Genomic DNA, 27,007 nt, shown 5'->3' with positions numbered 1-27,007 from the left:
CACCCCGGCTCACAGAGGTTGCTTGTTCCTCCACAGAGGGACACCAAAGGACTGGGTCAGGAGTCCATGTTCGCATTGTACAGAGCAGACATAAGCATGCCCATCGTGTATGTGTAGGGAGGTCATCCTGAGCAAGCATAAGGGCCATCAGCTATTCTTAGGGGTGCCATGAAGGCCTGTGAGACAGACAGTGTCTTGAGGTCACTTCTCATTGAGAGTAACTTCCCCTGGGAAACACCTGAATGCAGCCCTGGGATGGGCTTCCTTGAACCAAGATCAGAAGTAGCGCCCTGGCCTGCAAAGGTGCTTTTGAGACAACTTCTGTCTGAGTATGGGATAGTGGATGAAAGGCCATGTGGCTTGTAAAGGTGCTTGTGTTGTCCTATTTCCATGGAGATGTGAGTGGGCGGGAGGAGGCAGCTGGGTTGTGCAGGAGCTTGTGATGTCACTTGTGGCTGAGGAGCTCTTAAGATTCCTTCAGTTGTCAACAAGCTGCTTGTGATATCACATGATCCCAAGCAGGGTACAGGCCCAGAGGTGTCCCCTGGCATGTGCATCTCCTTGTAATGACCGTGGTGGCACTGTAGCTATTAGGGTAGGAGCAAGCTCATGGTTTATGCAGGTGCCTGTAACGTCCTAGGTGGCTGAGCCCTGTCTCCTGCCAGGTTCCGGCCTGGCTGATGTGAATAGCTCCCGTCAGGAGGCTCTTCCTGCCCAGGGCTGTGGATGGAGCACAGACAGATTCAGATTTTGAGAAAGCCTTGCTGATCTGGGGCAAAGCCATGGCAGCTCCCCTCCCCTCTCCTCCTTTCTATCCTTTCCCTTTTTTCCACCCTGTCTTCCCCCCCGAGCAGGCTCAGACATCAGGCGTGGATCTGTGTTCTACATCAACTCGTGTTTTGAACACCTCCACCACCTCCCTGGGCAGCCTGTTCCAACGTTTGATCACTCTTTCAGTAAAGAAATTTTTCCTCATGTCCAATCTAGAACTTCCCCTGGTGCAACTTGAGGCCATTTCCTCTTGTCCTATTGCTCGTTACTTGGGAGAAGAGACTGATCCCCACCTCACCACAACCTCATCTCAGTTGTAGAGAGCGATGAGGTCTGCCCTCAGCCTCCTCTTCTCCAGACTAAACAACTCCAGTTCCCTCAGCCACTCCTCGTAAGAGCTGTTCTCCAGGACGTTCACCACCTTTGTTGCCGATCCCTGGAGACACTCCAGCACCTCAGTGTCTTTCTTGGAGTAAGGGCCCAAAACTGTACACAGCAGTAGAGGTCCCACCAGTGCTGAATACTGGGACACGATCACCTCCCTACCCCTGGTGGCCACACCATTGCTGATACAGACCAAGATACTGTCGGCCTTCTTGACCACCTGGGCACACTACCGGCTCATGTTCAGCTGCCTGTCGACCAGCACCCCCAGGACATTTTCTGCCAGGCAGCTTCCCAGCCACTCATCTCCAAGCCTGTAGCATTGCGTGGGGTTGTTGTGCCTCAGGTGTAGGACCCAGCACTTGGCCTTGTTGAACCTCATACAATTGGCCTCAGCCTATCGATCCAACCTTGCCATATCCATCTGCAGAGCCTTCCTGCTCTCAAGGAGATCAAACTCCCACTCAATTTAGCGCCATCTGCAAACTCACTGAGGCAACACTCAATCCCTTCATCCAGATCATTGATAAAGATGTTAAGATCGGCCCCAACACTGAGCCCTGGGGGACACTGCTTGTGACCAGTCACCATCTGGATTGAATTTCATTCACCACACCTGTCCGTATTCTGCTGTTCAGACAGTTTTTAACCCAGTGTAGAGTGGACCAGTCTAGGCCATGAGCCACCAGCTTTCCTAGGAGAATGCTGTGGGAGACGGTGTCAAAGGCTTTACTCAAGTCCAGATAGACAACATCCACAGCCTTTCCCTTATCAACTACTTGGGCTCCCTGGTCATAGAAGGAGATCATGTTGGTCAAGCAGAACCTGCCCTTCAAGAACCCCTGTAGACTGGGCCTTATCCTCTGGTTGTCCTGCACATGCCATGTGAGTTCCATAATCTTCCCCGGTACCGAGGTCAGGTCGACAGGCCTGTAGTTCCCCAGAACCTCCTTCCGGCCCTTCTTGGAGATGGGTGTCACATTGGCAAGCCTCCAGTCATCCGGGACCTCCGCTATTGTCCAGGACTGGTGATAATGATGGGTAGTGCTTCGGACAGCTCCTCCGCCAGCTCCCTCAGTCCTCTTGGGCAGATCCCATCTGGCCCCATAGACTTGTGAATGTCCAGGTGGCAAAGCAGGGCATTAACTACTTTCTTCTGAATTACAGGGCATGTATTCTGCTCTTGGTCCCTATCTTCCAGCTCAAGGGGTTGATTACCTTGCAGATTGCTTGTCTGACTATTAAAGACTGAGGCAAAGAAGGCATTAAGTACTTCAGCCTTTTCCTCATCCTTGGAGGCAAAGTTCCCCCCCACATCCAATAGAGGATGGAGATTCTCCTAGGCTCTCTTTCTGTTGTTATTGTATTTGCAAAAACATTTGTTGTTGTCTCTCATGACTGTGGCCAGCTTGAGTTCTAGTTGAGGCCTATTTGGGGTTTTACCCCTCTAATTTTCCCTCTGCATGACTGAACAATATCCCTGTCCTCTTCTCGAGTTGTCTTCCCTTTCTACCAAAAGTGGTAAACTCTCCTTTTCTCCCTGAGTTCCAGCAAAATCTCCCTGTTCAGCCAGCCCGGTCATCTTTCCCACCGGTTCATCTTCCAGCACACGGGGACAGCCTGCTCCTGTGTTTTTAACAGTTGCTCCTTGAAGAATGTCCAGCCTTCCTGGACCCCGTTGCCCTTCGGGACTGTCTCCCAAGGGACTCTCTCGACCAGTGACCTGAACAGCCCAAAGTCAGCCCTCTGGAAGTCCATGGCAGTGATTTTGCTGCCCCCCTCCCTTATTTCACCAAGAATCGAGAACTCTATCATTTCATGGTTGCTAAGCCTAAGACAGCCTCTGACTACCACATCTCCCACCAGTCCTTCTCTGTTCGTAAACAGTAGGTCAAGCGAGGCACCTCCCCGTTAGGCTCCCTTACCGGCTGTGTCAGGAAGTTACCTCCCACACACTCCAGGAGCCTTCCAGGCTGTTTCTGCCCTGCTGTGTTTTATTTCCAGCAGACATCTGGTAAGTTGAACTCTCCCACAAGAACATGGCCTAGCGATTGTGAGACTTCTCCCAGTCACTTGTAGAATGCTTCATCTGCCTCTTCATCCTGGTTGGGTGACCTACCCCAGCAGGATATCTGCCTCCTCTGGCTTCTCCCTCATGCTTACCCATGGAGAGTCGTTTGACCATCTCACTCAGCACTCTTGGGTGGATCCCTTCTAGTCTCTAGACTTGTGGATGTGCAGGTGGCAAAGCAGGTCTTTAATATATTCCTCCTGAATTACAGTGATGGTCAATCATAGGACAAGGGGCAATGGGTGCAAGCTGGATATTAGGAAGTTTCACATTAACATAACGAAAAACTTTTTCACTGTGAGGGAGACAGAGCACTGGAACAGGCTGCCCAGGGAGGTTGTGGAGTCTCCTTCCTGGAGACATCCAAAACCCAACTGGGTATGTTCCTGTGTGACCAACTGTAATTGGTCCTGCTTTGGCAGGGGGGTTGTACTAGGTGATCTTTCAGGGTCCCTCCCAACCCCTAACATTCTGTGATTCTGTGATTCTGTGATCAAGGATAATGAGAGCTACAACCAGTTCTTAAATACAACACACCTTCCCCACCACCACCCCTCTGGTCTTGACGGGCTCAGCTCTCTTCCCCCCCCCCCCAGCAGTGCAGGGGGGTGGCAGGGAATGGGGGTTGCAGTCAGTCTGGCACAAGATGTTTCCACTGCTCCTTCATCCTCAGAGAGAGAGCTCCTCGTGGCCCACCCCTACCCCACCGTGGGGTCCCTTTCATGGCAGACATTCCTCCACCAACTGCTGCAACGTCAGTCCTTTCCCGTGGGGCCGCAGCTCGCCATGAATCACCCCAGCGTGGGGTCCCTCCCGGGGCTGCCGCCCTCCCAGTGACGGGCTGCTCCAGTGCAGCTGGAGTCATGGTCTGCTTCAGGCCCAGTCCCCACTCCGGCCTGGGCTCCTCCACAGGCTGCAGGCCAACCTCTGGGCCAACGCTGGTCTCCATGCTCAGCAGGGGCTCAGCCCGCCACCCCACCACAGGCTGCAGGGGAATCTTTGCCCAGGCACACCTCCCCCTCTCCTTCCTCACTGACCTGAGTGTCCACATGGTTGTCTCTAACCTGCTCACCAAAACAAACAGACAAAACAAAGAGAGCAATCAAACGCTTCTTTCACTCTTAAATAGTTACTTGCAGAGGCGCCATTGGTCTGGCCTTTGCTAGAGGAGTGTCCAAAATTGGAGCTGGGGGAGCTTCTCCAAGCCTCTTAAAGGAGCCATCTCTGTAGCCCTCTTCCCCGCTACTAAAATCACACCAAAACCCTGCCAGACATCAAACTACCACACCTCGTGAAACCCCACCTGGAATACTGCATCCAGTTCTGGAGCCCCCAACAGAAGAAAGACACGGATGAGCTGGAGCGAGTCCAGAGGAGGGCTACCAAGATGGTCAGAGGGTTGGAACAGCGTTCCTATGCGGACAGGCTGAGAGAGTTGGACTTGTTCAGCCTGGGAAAGAGAAGGCTCTGGGGAGACATTTGATACCTTCCAGTACCAAAACGGGGCCTACAAGAAGGCTGGGAAGGAACTTTTTACAAGGGTCTGCAGTGGTAGGACGAGGGGTAATGGTTAGAAGTTGGGAAAGGGCAGATTTACACTAGGTACAAGGAAGAAGCTGTTCACCCTGAGGGTGGTGAGGCACTGGAACAGGATCCCTGATGAAGGTGATGATGCTCCATCTCTGGCAGTGTTCAAGACCAGGTTGGACAGAACCTTGAGCAACCTAGTCTAGTGGGGGGTGTCTCTGTCATGGCAGGATGGTTGAAACTAGGTGAAATTTGAGGTCCCTTGGAACCCAAACTATTGCATGATTCTATGATCTATGTTTCCATCATTGACTAGTGCAAAGTCATTGGGCTTGAGCAACTTGTGTTTCTCTTCAATGTAGATCCATCTGTTACTTTTGGGAGAACAGAGGTGTCCTTATCTTGATTGAAGACTTGTTCTTCTCAGGAAGGGGAGGTGATAAGTCTTGGGTCTCGATATAATGATGCAGCAATTACATGCTAAGAGTGTTCCTGTCTCCTAACGCCTGTGCAATCTGGTGTGGAATTGTGGCAGCAGAGGAGAGAAGTTGATGGTGAGGAGATTCTGAGAGATGCCCTGAGGCAGCCAGTCCCTGGGTGTCAGGGTGTTTGGGCAGGTGCCTCGGGTGGTTATCACCTCGCAGTGCCTGTGCTTTGAAGCCTGTAATAGCAGGTAATCTGGCTACACGGACACACTATCTAGCAGAAGGGTGCCTTACCTACCCCAGTGAAACCCAGCAGCTCCTGTGGCTGTACTGGGGCTTGGCCTGTGTCTATCGGTTCAGTGCTATCAGAAGAGCCTGGCTGAGATATGGACCCAAGCCACCACTGAGGATGCCATGACTATGACATGGACATAACACTGGAGGACACCATGGATGGGATGGGAACCCAAACCACACCTGAGGGCACCTGGGATGAGATAGGAACCCAAGCCCAAACTCACTAGAGGAATCACCCCAGCAGTAAAGAAGCAGCACTAGACACAGAGGTGGACAGGTCTGTACCATCTATTAGTAAGGCAGGAGAACAAGTTGAAGTATGAAGCTGTTCTTTGGCATGGATATAGAAGGAAGAATTGATAAAAATCACCAAAATAGACCAAAACTACGAGGTCACTGAACTTGAGAGACCTTGGAGAAATGCAGCAATATAACAGGTGCCAGACAGGCAAGCAGAGCGGTGCCTGGCTCCTCCACTACTGGAATGGTGGGGCCACCAGTCAGGAGTTAGAGGGTGAGGTAGTTCAACAGCTGGAGTCACTCACCAGGGGCAAGGGAAGTGACAGAGAAATCCCTGAGGAACATCAACACAACAAGCAAGTAGACCAGGTACAACAATGGAAGTGGCTGAGGTGGACCTAGACTGGGAACACAACAGAACTAGTCATAACTTGGTGGAATCCTGTAGGGTCAGGACATCTAGGGAGAGCTTCAATGTCCAGATGGGCTTGAGATGGAGGGGTGCACTTGACCACTGAAGCTATTGCAGGTGTTATTCAGGAGTGTGACACATGCACCATAGTCAAGTGAGCCAAGCGAGCAAAGCCTCTCTGGTGTGAAGGATGGTGGCTGCAATATCAATCCAGAGAGGCCTCACAGATGGGTTATATCACACTGCCACGAACCTGCCCAGGCAAGCGCCATGTCCTTACTGTGGTGGAAGTGACAACCAGATGGTTGGCAACATGTCCCGTGACCCAAACCACCTCCCAAAACACCATCCTGGGCCTTGAAAAGCAAGTGCTGTGGCACCCCAGAAAGACCTGAGGCAGACAGCAGGATTCATTCTGAAACACCCTCAGAAGCCCCTGGGCCAGGGAACGTGGCAATGATTGGGTGTGCCACATCCCCTGTCACGCACCAGCCTCCAGAATGATTGACCGAGAGAAGGGACAGTTAAGGACAAAAGTGAGAGCAAAGGGTGCTGGGAAATACAAGCAGTGGAATGCAGCCTGGGCAGAAGCCACCTGCCTAGTTAATACCAGAGGATCAACTGACTGACCTGACCCTGCCCAAACAGAAACCTCCCTATTGTAGAAGGAGATAAGGTCCTCATAGTGCACGTAGGGACCAGGCTGAGAAAGACAGTATGGGTTGGAAATGGACAACCTGGTTGTGGGATTGCTTTTGCTCAAGGGTGCACTGTGTGGATGATGGGGGAATATGACGTGTACCTCCAGTAGATTTAACCTGGGTCAGAAATAATCTATGATTTGAGTTACATATTTTAGGAAGTTCTACAGCAGATACCTCCTAAATGTACCTTGTAAAAAGCTGACCCAACCTGAGCTAGGTTTCCTGTTCAGAAACTCCACACAACACACCACTCTTGTCCTGAGAAACCACCATACCAAATGGAACCCAAGTCATGGACAACATGAACTCAGTGGACACTTTATGGACAATTTATTGGATATTTGAGAGATATTTCATTGATATTTTGTGGCAAAACCAATGCTGAGAACAAACTGATGTTCCAGCTGTTTGCACAGCATCAAGGCCTGCTCTGTTTCTGATTCTGCCCCTTCAGTGAACAGACTGGGGGGGTGGGGGTACAAAAGCCTGGGAGTGGACATAACCAGGTCAATGTACCAACTGAGCATGCTCTTCAGCTGTTTGAATGAGGTTGGAAGAGGGAGGTGATCAAGCTGCAGGGTGGTGCTAAATATCTTGCTGGAGTTAACGCGCAACATTTACAAACATTACAAAGGAAGAGCTAGTGAGGAATGGAAAAGTCCAGGGAGAGAAGTTTGGGTTTAAAATCCTGAGAAAAGGATAGAAACAAAAGATTAAAGCCTCTGGAAGGCAGATTTTGGCCTGTTGAGGGACCTTCTTGGAAGAATCCCGTGGGCCGCAGCCCTGCAGAGAAGTCGGGTGCAGAGAGGTGTTTGATGTCAAGGATCTCCTTGTCAGGATCTACAATGGTCCTCCTTGACATGCTGGAGGTCACATTAAGGTGGCAGGAGGTTGGCACGGCTGAGAAAGGAGCTCCTGGCTAAAACCAAGCATGAAGGGGAAGCCCAGAAAAGGTGGAGGTTGGCTGCCTTGCAGCCTCATTTGTTCTGGGATTCTGGGAGGAGAGGGACACTCCAGAGCTCTTGGCAGCATTGCCCTCTTGCCAGGAGCTCCCTTCGTCCCAGGCAGGCAAAGGCAAGGTCAAGGTCGCTATCATGGCTTTAACCATGGGCCACCTGTCACAAATGTTTATGAACTTGTCCATAAAGTGCCCGCTCCTTTGATGTCATCCATGACTTGGGTTCCATTTGGTATGGTGGATACTCAGGACAAGAAAGGTTTATTTTGTGGAGTTACTGGTCATGACAACGAGCTCAGGTTGGGTCAGGGTAACTGGCTGGAGGACTGAGCACAGAGTGGTGGTGAACGGAGTTCAATCCAGATGGTGACTGGTCACAAGCAGTGTCCCCCAGGGCTCAGTATTGGGGCTGGTCTTGTTTAACATCTTTGTTGGTCATCTGGATGAGGGGATTGAGTGCTCCCTCAGTGAGTTTGGAGGTGGCACTATATTGGGTGGGAGTGTTGATCTGCTCAAAGGTAGAGAGGCTCTGCAGAGGGATCTGGACAGGCTGGATCAATGGGATGAGGCCAATGCTATGAGGATCAACAAGGCCAAGTACCCGAGTCCTGCACCTGGGTCACAACAACCCCACACAGCGCTACAGGCTGGGGATGAGTGGCTGGAAAGCTGCCCAGCAGAAAAGGCCCTGGGGGTGCTGGTCGACAGGTGGCTGAACATGAGCCAGCAGTGTGCCCAGGTGGCCAAGAAGGCCAACAGCATCCTGGCCTGTATCAGCAATGGTGTGGCCAGCAGGCATAGGGAGATCATGGCGCCCCTGTGCTCTGCACTGGTGAGGCCACACCTCAAATCCTGTGTGCAGTTTTGGGCCCCTCACTGCAAGAAAGACGTTTTGGTGCTGGAGCGTGTCCAGAGAAGGGCAACAAATCTGGTGAAGGGTCTGGAGAACAGGTCTTGTTAGGAGCGGCTGAGGGAACTGGGGTTGTTTATTCTGGAGAAGAGGAGGCTGAGGGGAGACCTTATTGCTCTCTACAACTACCTGAGAGGAGGTTGTAGTGAGGTGGGGGTCAGTCTCTTCTCCCATGTAAGAAGTGATAGGTCAGGGGGAAATGGCCTCAAATTGCACAAGGGCAGGTTTAGATTGGATATGAAGAAATATTTCTTTACTGAAAAAGTGGTCAAACACTGGAACAGGCTGCCCAGGGTAGTGGCGGAGTCACCATCCCTGGAGGTGTTCAAAAAACATGATTCTATGATTCCATGATTGTTGCATCTGTCCAGATATTTGCAACGCTCATTTAGGTGATATCTGTTGCAGTACTTGCTAAAATAGACAACTAAAATATGCTGTTGATATTAAACTGGGAGGAGGGGCTGACACGCCAGAAGGCTGTGCTGCCATTCAGCGAGACCTGGACGGGCTGGAGTGGTGGACAGAGTGGAATCTCATGAGGTTCAACAAGGGCAAGTGTAGGAACCCGCACCTGGGGAAGAATAACCCCCTGCACCAGTACAGGCTGGGGGGCAACCTGCTGGAGAGCAGCTCTGCTGAGAAGGACCTGGGAGCTGTGGTGGACAGCGAGTTAACCATGAGCCAGCCATGTGCCCTTGTAGCCAAGAAGGCCAGTGGTATCCTGGGGTGCGTGAAGAAGCGTGTGGCTATCAGGTGGATGGAGGTTCTCCTCCCCCTCTGCTCTGCCCCGGTGAGGCCAAATATAAAGTACTATGTTCAGTTCTGGGACCCCCAGGTCAAGAGGGACAGGGAACTACTAGTGAGACTCCAGTAGAGGGCTACAAAGATGATGAGGGGACTGGAGCATCTCTCTTTTGAGGAAAGGGATAGGACCCTGGGTCTCTTTAGCCTAGAAAAGGGAAGACTGAGAGGGGACCTTATCAACACTTATAAGTATCTAAAGAGTGACTGTCAGGAGGATGAGGCCAGGCTGTTTTTACTGGTGCCCAACAATAGGACAAGAGGCAATGGGCACAAACTGTAGCACATAAAGATCTGTCTCAACATGTGGAAAAACTTGCTTATATTGAGGGTTAGAGAGCACTGGAACAGGCTGCCCAGGGACATTGTGGAGTCTCCTTCTCCGCATATATTCAAAACACACCTGGACACCAACGAGTGTAACCTGCTCTAGGTGAACCTGCTTTAGCAGGGGGGTTGGACTAGATGATCTCCAGAGGGCCCTTCCAACCCCCACCCTTCTGTGATTCTGTGATTCTGCGACCTTGAGGAGAGGAGCCTGGGCATGATGAGGGATGCTGCATTAGCCAGTGGCACATGCTGACCATGAATAAGGCCTGCTGCACACAGGGCTGTATTAGGGGGAGAGTGGCCACCCAGACAGGAGTTATCATGGCCCTTGACTGAGCACTGGTGTGGCCACATCTGGACTAGTGTGTCTGCAAGTGGAGCGCTCTGTTCTGAAGGAATGGGATAGAACGGGAGAGGCTCCAGATGGGATCTGCCAGGATGGGGTTTGGGGCCTGTGTGGAAGGCTGAGGGGCATGGCGTTCTTTGGGCTGATGAAGTGCAAGCCTAGGGCTCTATAATAACTGCTTGAAGGGTGGTTCCAGTGATGATGGAGCTTTTCTTGGTAGTGGGAAGAGAAGAAAATCTCCACAAAGTGTCGCCTGGAAGATTAAGACTATATATGAGGAACAACAAATCTCCCTCAAAGGGTAGCCTTTTGGTGCAAGGGGTCCCCAGAGGGAGTCTGGATCAGCCCATGGCTTTGTGTTTCGTGGAACAGAGAGTGAGGGAGGAGAGACATCAGTAAAGGTCTAGAAATGCTGAGGGCAGAGCTGTGTGGGAAAGCAAGATGGGTGTGTGCAGCCGGCAAGGGAAGAGGGGCAGGCGTGGCAGAGTGCAGGACAGCCTGCAGCAGAGATGGCCGAGGGCTCTGGCAAGGCTCAAAGGCCCAACAGGAGCAAGGCCTTGGGCCCCTTGGCTATGGCAGTGGCCTCTGCCACCAAGGCCTCCCAGGCAGAACTTTCCGTTTCTCCTTCCCCGTTGCTTGGGGAAGGCGGGAGGGCTTGTCCAGTTTCCCTGCCTTTGGCACTGCTCCCCCTCACACCCCACTGCCCCCGGGAAGAGCCCTGAGCCCCCCGCGAGGGGCAGGATCTGCCTGCCCAGGGCCTGAGGCTCAGGCTTTGGACTTTCTGCTGGGTGAAACAAAGCCAGGGTTTTCTCAGCACTCCAGCCCCCTGCACAGGGCCTTTGCCTGCCTGCAAGCACAGCCTCCAGTTCTCTGCTCTAAGGAGTCCCTGGGGAGGCTTTCTCAGTTGTGGCCCTCAGTGGGGCCAATCAGTCATTCTAGGGACTTTGGGGTTTGCTTCTGACTCTGGCAAATTTAGCAGTTTGCTCAATCTCTTCCCAGTCGCTAAGATTCCTTTACTTAAGGCCAAATACCCCATGGGGCTCTTTAAAAGACAGAAAGCCCTAAGGAGATATTTCTATTCCTTTCATTTTCTTCAGGTATTTGAGATTTCTACAGCTAATTGGAATCCTTTCAGAATGTAATTACAGATGAAAATTTAAAATGCACTTAATTAAAATTAATTTTATAGTGTAATTCTATTTACTCTTCAATTTAAAGAAGAGGTGATAGTAGCATTCTGCAATTGACACTGATGCACAGTGTCTCCTCAGGAGCTCTGTACAGCTAGGAACAGCAGTCCCTTGAGGTCTGACACTGTACGGACAGCTTTGCTCCTCACCTGCTCTACCTCCCCATTGCTGTCTTTGGCCAACGGGGATTTACATCCTGTCTTACCTCAGACTTCTCCACTCAAGTCTGCAGACAAATGTCACATCTCCATTGCACCATCTCCCACCTGCTTTCCTTAGAGAACTACCTGCACACAGGCACAGAAGGACTTCTCCTATGGCAAGCAAAGAAAATCAAAGCATGACCAAGTCTCATCAACAATAAAACACACTCCTCAGCCGTGTGCTAAGTACAAGGTGTCCCTAATGAGGTCGCCTTTTGACAGGGGATAATCCTGTGAGAAATGTGTTACATCGATAGATACACAAACATAGGTTTAAACGTAATGAAAGAGCTGGCAAGAGAAAACTAGACTTCTGAAATCTTTTAGTCGCTGAATCTCGAAGCAGCTGCATATGTGAGAGGTGTTTGAAAGTACAAAGAGTAAAGTGCGGGAGCTGCGTGAGGACACTGGCACGATCAATGTGATCTAACAAGTGAACCTTTATTTCCGTGTTTTTCAGTGCAATATATAACCCTCGACCACACCCAATAAATACTGATTGGCTTCATCGCAAATAACGGCCCATAGTCCAACCCGACTGGCCACATTGCGAGTCATGTTCAAGTCACGTTCACAGATGTTCACACCCATCTTCTTCAGGAATTAAAACTGCGTCATTAATGGCGGCTGTCTCTTCTCCTGCACCTGCAAGATGTTGATGCCCTCTGCACCGGAAGTTGTTTATGCTTTCAGCAGTTCCGGTACGTCCCAGCCCAGGCTCTCTGAAAAGACTGGATTGTTCACATGTCCCTTACTTTGTAAATATACTGCCACACATCCCCCTTTCTTTTTTTTGAACAATCCAGACTTGTTTTACAGCCTGCTCGACCATTGAGCTTATGTACCGTAGGATACAAGGTAGCATCAGCAGTACAATTAATATCATAATAATAATAAGGATACCATACTTTACCCAGTGTAGTAACCATCCACTTATACCCCAAGAACTCAACCACCTGTCCAACGGAGAACGATCAATGCCAATCTTTTCGATTTTCTTTTGCAGATTTTGTATGTGCTTGTGAATTGATTGAGAATGATCAGAAAGATTCATGCAACACAATCCCTCAAATTCTTTGCACCCGTGACCTAATGCCGATAACAAGAAATCTATGGTTGCTCTATTCTGTAATACTGCATGTCTAACACTATCTACATCTTCCAGCAATTCTGTTAGTATGCTTGAGGCCAGATTAATTTGCTTAGCAGTCCAGCATGCTAAATGCGATAGTTCTCGCAAGGCATTGCCTCCAGCAGCTCCTGGCAAAAATAATGATAAAGCAATTCTAGAAGCCCTTCCCAAAAGCTGCACGTTATCTCTACAATCAGGCGTCAGCTGTGCTAAGTCTCTCTTTAAGCGATTACGACTTCTAAGCTGTAGTATAGAAGGTGCAAAAAGTGTCAGTTTCCCAAGATAACATGGTCACCCAATTACTTTTTTCGGAATCCCTTGCCACGCTCTATCTCCGCAAATTAAAAAGATACCCTCCGGTAACGCCTTAGCACTACCATTGTTCCAAATACTCACTTCGTTCCCTAGTGTTTCCCATCCAACTGCTCCGTCACAGTCACCATTTTTGCTCCTGTAATCATACCATGGGGAAGGACTGGTTACGTTCGTCCATCCAGTCCAGTCAAATTTTTTGTGCACATCACCTCCTATAACCATTCTACCTGCAAAGCCAAAGCAAGAAGTATTGCCATAGCTAGAACCTACCAAATCTAATTCCTGCGGATCCCGCGGTAATGTTTTGTTGAGGTGTTGAATGATCAATACCGTTGTCAACCCCGTCTTATTTTTACCTCCTTTTTTACAATTAGGCAGAACCTGGGTTTGTTTGAATATTGCAAAGCATGTGCAATTGACAACACTTTCGATTAAGATGGAACTATTTGAGACAAACCTGGTCCAATCTTGCGGATCGAAATATGGAACTCCAACAAAGCATGTTCGAAAAGGATCAGAAGGAGTGACCATAGATAGACAAAAGGCATTGTTCCCTGTTTCATTGGCCCATGTTACCCACATATTCTGTCGGATGTCAATTCTATGCAGAGCAGTTGTCATCGTCAGTAGACTGCAGGCTATCACTGTTTGTCTCCACATCCTTGTTTGTGTCCGGTATATATGGCCTCACCCACTTTGCTGGAACCCACAGTGGTCCATTACCTGTAAGTAAGCACATATATCCCCTACCCATTACTTTTAATTCTGCTGGTCCTTCCCATTTTCCTGTTTTTAAATCCTTATAGAGCACTAGGCCTCGTGTTTCTTCCTTCCAGCACGAACCCATTCCTCTGCCGTGCATTAACATAGGTGGCTCCTCACTGTTCCCTGCTAAACGTAAAAAATTCAAAACATACAATGCTTTCATTAATCGATCATTAGGTGACCAACCCTGGGTTCCTCCTTTTTGTTTTAACAACATCGCTTTTAGTGTCTGGTGAGAGCGTTCAACAATTGCCTGACCGGTAGGAGAGTGAGGTATACCTGTATGATGGTTAATACCCCAAAGATTGCAAAAGCGTGCCAAGCGAAGTGAAGCGTAAGCAGGTGCATTATCTGTCTTAATTTCAAGTGGAATACCTAAAACAGCGAAGCATGCATAAAGATGTCGCTCAACATGTCGTGTGGTTTCTCCAGTCTGTGCGGTAGCCCAAATTGCCATAGAGTAAGTATCTATACAAACATGCACATATTTCGAACGTCCAAATTCTGCAATATGAGTTACATCCATTTGCCATAGCTGAAGCGCATGCAATCCTCGTGGCTTGACACCTTGACCCAGACCAAAGCCTAATTTCTGACATGAAGCACAGGATTTAACTATACCTTGTGCATCTGCTAAGGGAATATGGAATTGTTTGTGAAGCACTTTAGCTGACTGATGGAAAAAAATCACGAGACATGCGAGCTTGTTGAAATGCATCTACAGGTGGTCCTGCCCATACAGGCGCTACTAACTGATCAGCACGGTTATTTCCTACTGCCAAACCTTCATTAGCTAGATGACTACGAATACGCATGATAAAGTAAGGATCAGAACGCATGTTCAATAAATGCAGTAACTGACTTAACAATTTGCCTAAAATTGGATTAGATACTGTTTTTAACATAGCTCTCTCTAAACGACGCACTATACCTACTACATACAATGAATCAGAAACAATATTAATAGGTTGTTGCGTCCAGTTTGAAAATGTCCGTACCACCGCTTGTAGTTCAAGAGTCTGTAGTGAATCGTTTGAGTCTCCTTGGATGATGTGTTCCTCCCAGGTACCTGTAGGTGATTGCCATGTACTGACAGCCTTTTTTGATTTTCGTCCTGCATTGGTGAATATTGTAAGTCCTTCCACTGGAACCTCAGATAATTTTGGAGTTGAAACAAAATCTTGATTAGTTAAAAATGTTAACATTTTGTGAGCAGGAAATTGATCAGTTAATTGGCCTGAAAAGTCACATAATGATGTTTGTGATTCCATAGAATGTCGTAAATTCCAATCAAGCCAGACAGATGCTACTGGTAACACTATTATTTCTGGATCTTTCCCTGAAATCTCTAGTAGTCGTGATCGTCCTTTCATAATCAGAAGAGCAAGTAATTCAATTCTTGTTACAACAGTTTTATGTAATTGCCTAGGTAAGAAAAGCCATTCCAAAATTGATAAAGGGTCAGTTTTTGATTTGTCCCATTGCATAATAAAAGCAAATGGATATTTTCTGTTTTGACTAGAATTAACAACCATTAACATAATTGGTTCGTTCTTTACAAATCTTGATCCATAATGAGATGTTAATTTTGCTGAAATTGTTTGTAATGCAGTTTTTTGAGATGGGCCGATTTCTCTAAACTCATTTGCATGATTGCTCGTTCCCAACAGTTGAATCAGAGGGCTTAAATCATCATTAGTAATTCCACAAATATTTCGTACCCACTGGGTGTCACCAACCAATCTTTGTACATCTGACAATGTTTTAATGTCTGTTTTCAATTCAATTTTCTGTGGCCTTATTTGGGATTCAGTTATAATCCATCCTAAATAGTACCATGGAGCTTTTTCTTGAATTTTTTCTGGAGCAATTTTCAATCCTTTTTCTCCTAATTGGGCGATGAGTTCAAATATGAGCATTTTTGTGTCCAGGTGTTCCCCAGCAATTAATATATCATCCATATAATGATATATCAAGTACTGTGGATACTTTTTCCGAATTGGTTCTAGCGCCCAGGCCACAAACATTTGACACATTGTAGGTGAATTTTTCATGCCTTGTGGCAGCAAAATCCAATGATATCTTTTTGCTGGTTCAGCTCTATTCACAGAGGGTACTGTAAAGGCAAAACGTTCCGCATCATCTGGATGTAAAGATATTGTGAAAAAACAATCTTTTAAATCTATTACCAGTAAATTCCATTTTTCTGGAATCATGGATGGCAATGGTAAGCCTGGTTGTAAGGCTCCCATATCCTCCATTACTGCATTTATAGCTCGTAGGTCATGTAGCAATCTCCACTTTCCATTTTTCTTTGGTATTGTAAAAATTGGAGTGTTCCATGGACTTACTGACTGCACAACATGGCCTGCACACAATTGTTCTTGTACTAATTCCGAAATTTTGAGAAGCTTTTCACGGGTGAGCGGCCACTGATCAATCCACACTGGTGTCTTTGTTTTCCAATGTATCTTGAGGATAGGCTGCTCCCCAGTAGCCGCAACTAAAAAGGGTGAGTCACAATTTGTGCTTTCATTTGGCTTAGTAGGTCTCTACCTACCAGTGTAATTGATGTATTCATGACATAGGGCCTAGTAGATACCTGCGCCCCATCTGGAAATGTGAATAAAATTACTTCTTTGCTAATTCTAGTGGATTGTGTCCCTCCAATACCAAACACACCCAATTGAGAGCTAAGAGTTGGCCAAGTAGTGGGCCAATTGTGTGCAGCTATGATTGTAACATCAGCGCCAGGATCAATTAACATTTTTCTAGTTATTTTAAGTCCATCTGGTCCTGTCATCATTATCATCATTTCAGGTTTTGTCCGTTTTAGATCCAAAGCAAAGTATACGTCTGGTCGACCAATAGAGCTGAACCCTCCATCGTTGCGTTCGATGTCATTGGATGAAGGTACACAGGCATGGAAAGGCACTTGTTGAGCAATTTTGCCACCTTTTGGAATAAGAACAGGTGGAGTTAATGTATATACCATGATTTTAATTATCCCTGTGTAGTCTGCGTCAATAACTCCTGGTAATACAAAAATACCTTGACGTGATGTGGATGACCTGCCAATTAATAATGCTGCTAGTCCCTTTCCTAATGGTCCCTTTAAATTTGTGTCTATTAAGGCTACTTCAGTATTGAAAAGTGTTGAATCTATTGTGGTTTCCAGATCCACTCCGGCACTTCCTGAGGTGGCAGCATGGAGGGAACTGATTCCGGATTTGATTTTTGAGTCAGAATTGGAGAGTGTGCAGGTAATCCCTGATTTACTGTCATCACACGAGGGAATAACGCGCTCGATTTCCAGTTTCCCTGCCTATGGCAGTCACGAGTGTGGTGATTATCCTTTTTGCAATTTACACACCAGTTTTTACCAGCGTGTTGAGCGTGCTGTTTACATTGGCTCACAAGGTGACCCATTTTTCCACAATTGAAACATTTCTTTTGCTTACTTCCTGCCATTCTATTAAAGAAGGGTCGAACTGCACTGTGTATCGCAGCAGCAAGCATAGATGCAGTACCAGTAGTGCGTTCTACAACTTCAAGCATATCCGCTACTTGAGCATCTCTAGGTAGTGTACTTAAAACTCTTTTTGTTCTATCATTAGCATTTTCAAAAGCAAAAATTTTAAATACCTTTTCCTTCATTGCCTCATCCAAATCTGGATGACTTTTAATAACCTGATGTAAACGGTCAATGAAAGCAGAAAAGGTTTCTTGTGGATTCTGCTTAATATTGGCAAAGGAATATACTTTTCCTGGTTCCCTGATTGAAAACATTGCTTGGTAAGCTAACCGCTGTGATAATTGTAATGCCTCTCCTAAAAAACCTTGTTGTAAAGCCGCGTTTGCAAAAGGACCTTGGCCTGTTAGCATTTGTGCTTGTACCCCATACAATGGATCCCCTTGCTGCCTTGGTCGTGCAGCCTCCTGGTCACAGAGTTGTTGCCAGGCCTTGGAGAACATAAGCTGCTGAGAAGGGGACAAAAGAATGTTAGCAATCTGTTGTGAATCAAGTGGTAACAAAACACCTGCTGTAAAAATAGTTTGTAATAATTGCTGAGTATAACTAGATTGAAGCCCATATTGTGATACTGTTAAACGTGCTTTTTCAAAGATTTTCCAATCAAATGGTTCCCATTTTCTACCTCCTGCTTGATCTGTAACAATAGGAAAGGCAGACGGAAGAAAATTTCCTTCAATTAAAGCATCACGAATAACTCCTTTCCATCTTCATCCTGGTTCTTGTTCATTTAATAACGTATTTGAAAATGAAGTAGTTGGCACAGGCATTTCTGACAAAGGCACTGGTGGTGACGATGGTACAGCAAAAGAATTATTTTGAATAATAGTGTCCGGAGACTCTTGTGGATGTTTTTTATTATCATCTTCTCTAGTGTTCAATTCCGATAGCTTGTTCACGACTTACCGCAAAAGCTCATCAAACAGCTCTTTTTTTTTCTCTTTCGTTTTCCGGAAGAGAAAACTCTTCCTGTTGGCGAGAGGGGCGGGATTCTGGGTGGGATTCTGGGTGGGATTCCGGGTGGGTCGCTGTGATGCGGGGATAAGGGCGGGATTCTGGGCGGGTCACTGTGACACGGGGGTAAGGGTGGGATTCTGGGCGGGTCGCTGTGACGTCGCCATAAGGGCAGGATTCTGGGTGGGTCGTTGTGTCGTCAGGATAGGGGTGGGATTCGGGTGGGTCTGCTGGTTCTCGTACTTCCCCCTTTTCTTTGCCCACGCCCCCTGGTAGTTTTTCCACGTTCTCTTCTGAGTCCCTTCTCACTGCGATCGGGTCGGCGCCATTATGGCGCACCTCCTCCTCCGAGGGTGCGGTCCCCGCAGAGGCCCCACTAGCCCCCAAACTCGCTGTCTGTGTCTGATTAGCAGGGGTCAAGGGAGGTGGAACAGGAACAGAAATTCACGTAGAAAAGGTAGAAGTAGTAGTTGTCGGCAAAAAATCGCCTGAGGAGGGGGTAAAGGCAGCAAAGGCAGAAGCTGCAGCAGCCCTTTCAGCTTTCATACTATGCAACATCTCCATAAGCAATTTCCATAACGTGGCGTACTTGCTGCTTCTTTTGCTCTTGCTCCCCCCGAGCTTATATCTTCCCATAACTCTTTCCCTATGGCCTCCCACATAGCGAGTTCAAAAGCAACTCCCATGGAAGAGATTAAACTTCTATTCCATGCCCATAATAACAGCCCTTTAAGAGCCGAGGATTCATACTTGAGTCCTCTCACTAAGAGTATGTGCTGGAGCAGATTTAGGACAGCCTCCTGTTGCTTGTCCAACCCCATCTGTCTCCCCGACCGCTCACCTGGTGAGGGTGAGATTCCATAACCGTTTCACGATGAGGTGCGCACCTTCCTTTTCTCTCCTCCTTCCTGGTAACTATGTGAGTCACCGCTTAGCGACTGGGCGGATCGCTGATACTCTTTGTATCTTTTTTTTTTTTTTTTTTTTTTTTAATTACTCCGCCGGGGCAGCGGATCTATTTCGGTCGGCCTTCCACCCTCTTCCTCTCCAAGTATTGCAACTTTGTTCTGAGGAATCTGAGGGTCCCTGTTCGGGCACCACTTGCGGGAGCTGCGTGAGGACACTGACACGATCAATGTGATCTAACAAGTGAACCTTTATTTCCGTGTTTCCAGTGCAATTTATAACCCTCCACCACACCCAATAAATACTGATTGGCTTCATCGCAAATAACGGCCCATAGTCCAACCCGACTGGCCACATTGCGAGTCCTGTTCAAATCACGTTCACAAATGTTCACACCCATCTTCTTCAAGAAACTAAAACTGCGTCATTAATGGCGGCTGTCTCTTCTCCTACCCCTGTAAGATGTTCATGCCCCCTGCACCGCAAGTTGTTTACGCTTTCAGCAGTTCCGGTACGTCCCAGCTCGGATTCTCTGGAAAGGCTGGATTGTTCACATGTCCCTTATTTCATGAGTGTCCTCCCACACACACCAATCTTTGTCATTAAGATAAAGACTGGGAAATGACACTTGTTACATGACCTGAGGCAGATCAACGCTGTGATAGAAAGTATGGGAGCCTTACAACCCGGAGTCCCCTCTCCCACAATATTTCCATCAAATTGGCCGATAATTGTAATGGATCTAATTGTTTCTTTACAATTCCCCTCGCAAAGCAGGATTGTTTTCGCTTTGCTTTCTCCGTTCCAGCTATTAACAATAGTGCACCCACGCAACGCTGTCACTGGACTGTCTTGCCTCAGGGAATGAAGAATAGCCCTACTATCTGTCAAATGTATGTTGCAGGGGCACTCTCTGGGGTTCGTGAACAGCCCCCGCATATACTGGTGTATCATTCTATGGACGATATCTTGATTGCAGGGGCTGAGTTGACAATTTAGAAGGAAGTGGTCAATGAAGCGTTGAAGGCCCTACAGTTTTATGGACTCGAGGTAGCACCTGAAAAAGTACAAGAGGAACCCCCTTGGCGCTACCTGGGGTGGAAAATAATGGAACGTAACATAGAATCCCAGAGTGTGGCTTTGAAATGGGAAATCACAACGCTAAATGATCTGCCAAAAATCTTAGGTGCTGTCAATTGGGTTAATCACTACTGGGAATCAATAATGATACTTTACAGCCTTTGTTCATGTTGTTGAAGGGTGACCCTGCCTTGGATTCGTGACGTAGTCTAACACTGGAAGCGCAACAAGCTCTAGCCCTTGTTGAACTTGCAATTCAGTCAAGGCAAGCGGGCCGACTAAGGGAGGGTCCTGGCCTCCAACTTTTTATTATAAATACACTGTCACAACCCTTGGCATTATTAGGACAATGGGTGGAGACTGAAGCAGACCCCCTCATCCTCATAGAGCGGATCTTCCTGCTACATCAGCCAACAAAGACCATTATAACCAGGGCAGAGATGTTTGCAATGTTAATATGTAAAGGGCGGAAACAGGCAGTACAATTACAAGGACAAGAAGTATTAATTCTCTATGTACCATTTACAAAAGACTGTCAGGAATGGAGAATGGCAAATAGTCTACCCCTTCAAACTGCGCTGCTGAATTTTACTGGAAATATCAGTATTCATTTACTGTCACACAAATTATTCGTGTCTTTTAAAGACATGCACATCATCGCCCGACCCTGACGCAGCCCAGTTCCCGTACCTGGGTGCACAGTATTTACCGATGGCTCAGGAAAATCAGGACGAGCAGTGATAGTTTGGAAAGAAGGATGAAAATGGGAGAGGGAGATTCGTACAGTCTCAGGAATGCCCCAAATTGTAGAACTGGTTGCAGTTATTAAGGTGTTCCAAAGGTGGAGTGAACCTTTGAACATAGTCACTGACTCACAGTAGGTTTGCAGGCTCGTTCAAAGAATAAAAAAAGCTTCATTAAAAGATGTCAATAATGAGCAGTTATTTTCCCTGTTTAAACAACTATGGAGTTTGGTCAACAACCGGGTAAGTGATTTTTACGTCCTACATATACGAGGCCGTACTACTTGACCTGGAGCTATAGCAGAAGGGAATTGGGAAGCAGACAGATTGACTGCCCTGGCCTGGGCGGCGCCTACACCACAAATCTTCAAACAAGCCCAATTATCACATGAATTTTTCTACCAATCTGCTCGAGCTCTTCAAAAACTACTTTGTTTCTCCTGCAATGATGCTCGTGCAATTGTGCGTATGTGTGCTGATTGTCAACAATTTGCGGCCGCAGGCCCAACTGGAGTTAACCCTCGAGGTCTCCAAGCGCTTAAATTATGGCCATCAGATGTGACACGTCTCAGAATTGGGAAGCCAGAAGTGGGTACGTGTTTCAGTTGATACCTATTCAGGGACGATATGGGCAACAGCTGAATGCAGGGAAAAAAGCAAGGGACGTTCTTAGACACTGGACTGCTGCCTTTGCAGTATTAGGAATACCAGCAACTATAAAGACAGATAATGGTCCCAGATATAACAGCAAAAAGACATAAATGTTTTTACAAATGCGGGGTGTAAAACACGTCATGGGCATTCCACACTCTCCACAAGGACAAGCAATCGTTGAACGCACTCACCAAATTGTAAAAAACATGCTGCAAAAACCAAAAGGGGGAATGCAGGGGGAAAGCCCGCAGATAAGCTTATGGAAAATGGTCTGTGTCTTGAATTGTGTAGACCTTAGAAACGACATAGGGGACCAACAACCACCTCTAATTAAACATTTTTTAAGCCTAGGTTCCGGAATGTCAGATATACTAAACCCAAATGTGAAGGTTGGGGTGCGTTTGCTACAGAGAGGGAAATGGGAAGGACCATTCATGTTAATAACGTGGGGTAGAGGGTATGCTTGTGTTTCCTCAGATGAAGGACCAGAGTGGATTCCAGTGCAGTGTGTAAGGCTGTGGCTTGAAAAAACAAAATATGGGGATGGCGATCTACCTAATCACGCTGCTGGGAGTGGAAGTGTTGATCACATCAATACAGACTATGGGACATACGATGAAGACGCTGACACCGACGCTGACACCCCAGAACAACAGTAACATACGGGTATCTTTGGCTCATGCCTTGAACCAGACAGCCTTCTACGTCTTGATGGCACAACCAGAACAGCCTTTTCACACGTGCCTTGTTGGACTACACATAGATAATGTAGAAGTAATTGGGAAAGAAGTAACTGGATTACGAGGGTTGACAGGTGTGCATTGTAATGCAGCTAGCATCCTCATGGCTCCTTGAGCTACCTTATTAAACAATCGGGGCCTGAGGGAACGGTTGGAGATCTTAATCAAGGTTGGGTTATTGATTTTATGTATAATCACATGTATAATTTTAATATTACCATGTTTCTTATCTTGCATATAGGGAATGATCCTCTGAACGTTAGTAACTGTCTATACGGTAGAAAAACGAAAAGGGGGAATTAAGGAGGAACAAGGGATGGAAAGAGTTGACAGGATTCAGGCAGGTCCTGCCCTGAGCCTTGAAGAAGAGTAAAGGAAGAGAACAGGGAAGTAAATAGGTGCAGACCCTTAGACTCGAGAAGAACACAAGCCTGCAGGACAGCACCCAATGGTGTTAGTGGTAGTGGCGCGTGGACAATGCCTGTACACCAGTCACAGCTTACTTAGTGGTGGTTGTACTAGTAGAGAAAAGGATATAATGATGCTGTGGCAAACAATAAAGGTCTTCAGTTTCTCCCCAATAGGAGTCCGTGCCCTAAATCCACCCCAGCTCAATGCTGTTTCCTGTCGGGGGCACTCGCCAGCCCAGCCAGCCCAGCCCTTCCCTCAATCTTGACTCCTTTCTGCCATCTCCCCAGTCGAGCCCAGCAAAGCAGCTCTGCTAGTACTGGTGTCACAGAAGGAAACGGAGGCCACAGAGAACCTTCATCCAGCCGGCATGCTGAGTAGATCCCCAACCCAGGTACCTTGCAGACCCACGTGCCAAACTTGCTCCCCACGACAGCAGGAGACAACTGGCCTCGGGGATCCTCAGGAAGGTCCTTTTGACCCAGGGAAAGGGCAGCCTGACCCAAGCTGTCACCCACACCAAAGGGTTTCTCTTTCCATGTCCCCCCTGCACACACACACGGTGCCCTGCTCTTCTCCTGGGACTCCCATCTCCCCACAGAGACTTTTCCCTACAGAGCTCATCTCTGCTGACCTGGATGGCCATTCCTGCACCCCCTCCCCAGGCTCCCCACAGACCCTGAACTGGTGGTGCTGCTCTGCAGAGACAGTGGGCTGTGGTGGCCAGGGCCATGCTGGTGAGGATGAGAGGCAGACCCAGCTCATGGTGGCTACTGCCCCCTCCACCTCTGCACACAGATGCTGACCTTGCAGCTCCAGAAAAGAACTTGGAGAAAGGAACTCAGACAAACAAGTCGGTGCAGGGTCCTTTATTTGGTTTAAACACGCAGACAGCACAGCTCCTTATTTACACAAAGTCTCTGAGGCACACAAGGCAGGCAGAGACTGACATAGAAATAGGATGAAGAATGGCAACATTTTTGAGGACAGAATACTCCCCGAGCAAGCTAAACCCCAAAGAAACCAAATCAAACAACCCACCAAAGAGAGGCTGGGCCTGTAATGAGTTCCATTACTAGTGATATGCAGGGGAAGATGGGCAGTTCATTGGTGCTTCTGCAAAGCAACCAGTCATCAGTTTCCTCAGGGCGTCCTTGAGCTCCTGGTTCCTCATGCTGTAGATGAGGGGGTTCACTGCTGGAGGAACCACCGAGTACAGAACTGCCAGCAGAAGGTTCAGGAGTGGGGAGGAGATGGAGGGGAGCTTCAGGTAGGCAAACATGCCAGTGCTGACAAACAGGGAGACCACGGCCAGGTGAGGGAGGCAGGTGGAAAAGGCTTTGTGGCGTCCCTGCTCCGAGGGGATCCTCAGCACGGCCCTGAAGATCTGCACGTAGGACACCACAATGAACACAAAACACCCAAAGCCTAAACAGATACCGACCACAAGTACCCCAACCTCCCTGAGGTAGGTGTCTGAGCAGGAGAGCTTGAGGATCTGGGGGATTTCACAGAAGATCTGGTCCACAGCATTGCCCTGGCAGAGGGGCAGAGAAAATGTATTGGCCGTGTGCAGCACAGCATAGGGAAAAGCAGTGCCCCAGGCAGCTGCTGCCATGTGGACACAAGCTCTGCTGCCCAGGAGGGTCCCGTAGTGCAGGGGGTTGCAGATGGCAACGTAGCGGTCGTAGGCCATGACGGTGAGGAGACAAAACTCTGCTGTGATCAAGAAGATAAAGAGAAAAACCTGGGCAACACATCCCAAGTAGGAGATGGCCCTGGTGTTCCAGAGGGCATTGGCCATGGCTTTGGGGAGAGTGGTGGAGAGGAAGCCCAGGTCGATGAGGGAGAGGTTGAGGAGGAAGAAGTACATGGGGGTGTGGAGGTGGGGGTCACAGGCTACAGCAGTGATGATGAGTCCATTGCCCAGGAGCGCAGCCAGGTAGATGCCCAGGAAGAGCGTGAAGGTTAAAAGCTGCAGCTCCCGTGTGTCTGCAAATCTCAAGAGTAGGAACTCTGTGATGGAGCTGCCGTTGGACATTGTTTCACCGCAGGAATGGGAGACTGTTGAAAGAGGAGAAGATATTGACAAGTGAGGAGAGTTTTGTCTGAGCCTGTTTTATGCCATTTCTCAGAGAAAACACACAAAATGACTTCTTTTTTTGGAGGAACTTCGATCAGTTCCTTTTTGTAGGTGCAGGATTGACGAGCAGGGGCTCTGCCCACGGGCTCCAGAGAAGTCAGACCTGTGCTATTGCAGAGGTGACAAACAGCCCGTGCATTCGGTAGGTGTTCCTGGCAATGGGTGCCTTCAGTCCAGTGAGAGGTATTTGTCTCACTGACCGTGTGACAATTGTCCCTATTTATTGCAGTGTGATGGAGTCAGCACCCAGACCAGCTGTGTCTGAGAGGGAAGAGCCCAGGGAGGGACCCAGCCCTTCCAACTCTGCTCTCCTGAACAGCAAAGTCTGGGTCGGAATCACTCACGGCCAACACAGAACCTTTCTCACAGCCATTTTCCATCTCCAGGCTCTCTCCAGACATGATACCAGCAGCGTGCCTGTCGAGGAGAATGGGGCTGTCACTAGGTTCCCATCCTCCCCTGCTGAAGTGCCCCCAACACGGGGGAAGGGCACTTCAACCCCTTTATCCCTGGGAGATGCTCAGGTGCCTGAAAAACTCTGCCCAGCATCTCCTGAAGGGAGAGTCAGCTTGTTTGTAATTTCCACACGCTGCATTGCCCACAGCCTCCCAGGGCCCGTGTCTCAAAGTGCATCTGAGATATCCCCACAACCCAGAGCTTCCATAAGCAAGAAAAAACAGCAGCAGAAAGAAGAAAAGAAAAACACGAAGCAATACCCTGATCCTTCTGCAAATGGGGAAAAGGAAAGAAAGACAGCTGGCACATGGGAAAGCCTTCTCCTTACACAGCAGAGCACAGCACCTCCACGTTGGTGACATCCCAGGCCGGTTGCTCTCAGTCCCTTTTCTCTGCAGAAGGAAGAGGTTTATGTGTCAGGAGAGATGCACTTTGGCTCTACTGCAGCTCTTGCTGCAGAAGAGACAGCATCTGCCCTGGACCCCCCTCAGCTTGTGGGCAGAGGGTCTGCTGGGGGGCAGAGGTGACCAGGGAGGCTTGCTCAGAAGCAGCTCTCTGTGTTGGGTCAGGAGCTTTCTGAATTCCCGCTGCCATGACATTTCTAGTTTTCTCTGCCCAGGTCTCTGCTGCCTGGAGCTGTCCCTGTCAGGAACTCTTTCTCTGTCCCCACATCTCCTCCCTGGCAGCACTCACACACCCCATCCCATGCTCTGTGTACGCAGCTCAGCCTTGCATACACCTCCTGGCAGCCAAGAACTGCCCAGGGGCACCTCCGTGGCACCAGGCTCTGATGGGAACATGAGTTCATTGCTGATGAGGATGGAGAGTTGATGCTGGGAAGGCCTGTAATCCAAAGGTGGTTTGTTTTTGATACTCCCGGATTTAGAAAGCTCCAAGTGAAACACATCTGGAGTTTCAGTGCCTTCTCCCAAACGGAGAGAATAATTTCCATGTCCAAACCCTCCCTCCACCCCTGAGGTGATTAAGAGTAGAAGACTGAAAGCACAGGTTCCACCCCATTCAGGTAAACCCTGCCTTGATGTGCTTCTTGAGAAGCTTCGTCTGCCATTGTTCTGGGGGTGATCTGGAGCAGTGAGAAGTCCTGAGCAGCACAGCACCCTTTGAACAGCAGAAGATCCTTGCCCTGCCCTGCTAGGAATCTCCCTTCCACCCACAACTTCTCCCCACAGCTCCATGAGGAGCTCACTGGGAAAGCTGAGTGCTGATCCTGGCTGATGACAGAGTCCCTGCTCCAGGTCACAGCCCCCTGGGTGAGGACAACCTGTTTGGGAGGACAGCTCTGGGCACCGCAGGCTGCATGCCCAGGTCCATAGCCCACAGCCATCCCCACCAGAAGGCAGCCGTCACGCCCTGTCCCTCTCACACTGCACTAGGCAAGCCCTGCTCTGCAGCCCGTCTTCCTCTTCTCCATCACAGACAGATCCCAGAGGTTGGACACATTCAGCAGATCCTGCAAGGAACCACCGACACATCGCCCTGCACCCAGAGACTTACTGTGTCAGAGGCTGGGAAGAGTTCTCCTCCAGTGAGCTCTCAGCCATCCTCCCACTCTCCCCTGCCTTCAACCTTTCTCTGCCCCGCTCCTT

General features: G+C 48.5%; 1 protein-coding gene across 1 annotated transcript; it reads right to left on the bottom strand.

The window, feature by feature from the left end:
* Positions 1-23,876: 23,876 nt before the first annotated feature.
* LOC147412401 (olfactory receptor 14C36-like) lies at positions 23,877-24,842 on the bottom strand. Its single transcript, XM_086481391.1, has one exon. The coding sequence runs from the start codon at positions 24,840-24,842 to the stop codon at positions 23,877-23,879; it is 966 nt and encodes a 321-aa protein (XP_086337517.1).
* Between the last annotated feature and the right edge of the window lie 2,165 nt (positions 24,843-27,007).

This window comes from Leptosomus discolor, unplaced genomic scaffold (genome assembly GCF_034619465.1).
Source record: "Leptosomus discolor isolate bLepDis1 unplaced genomic scaffold, bLepDis1.hap2 HAP2_SCAFFOLD_41, whole genome shotgun sequence".
NCBI classification, from domain to species: Eukaryota; Metazoa; Chordata; class Aves; order Leptosomiformes; family Leptosomidae; genus Leptosomus; species Leptosomus discolor.
Note: the sequence above shows the minus strand (reverse complement) of the source record. Positions and strands in the feature narration are given on the sequence as shown.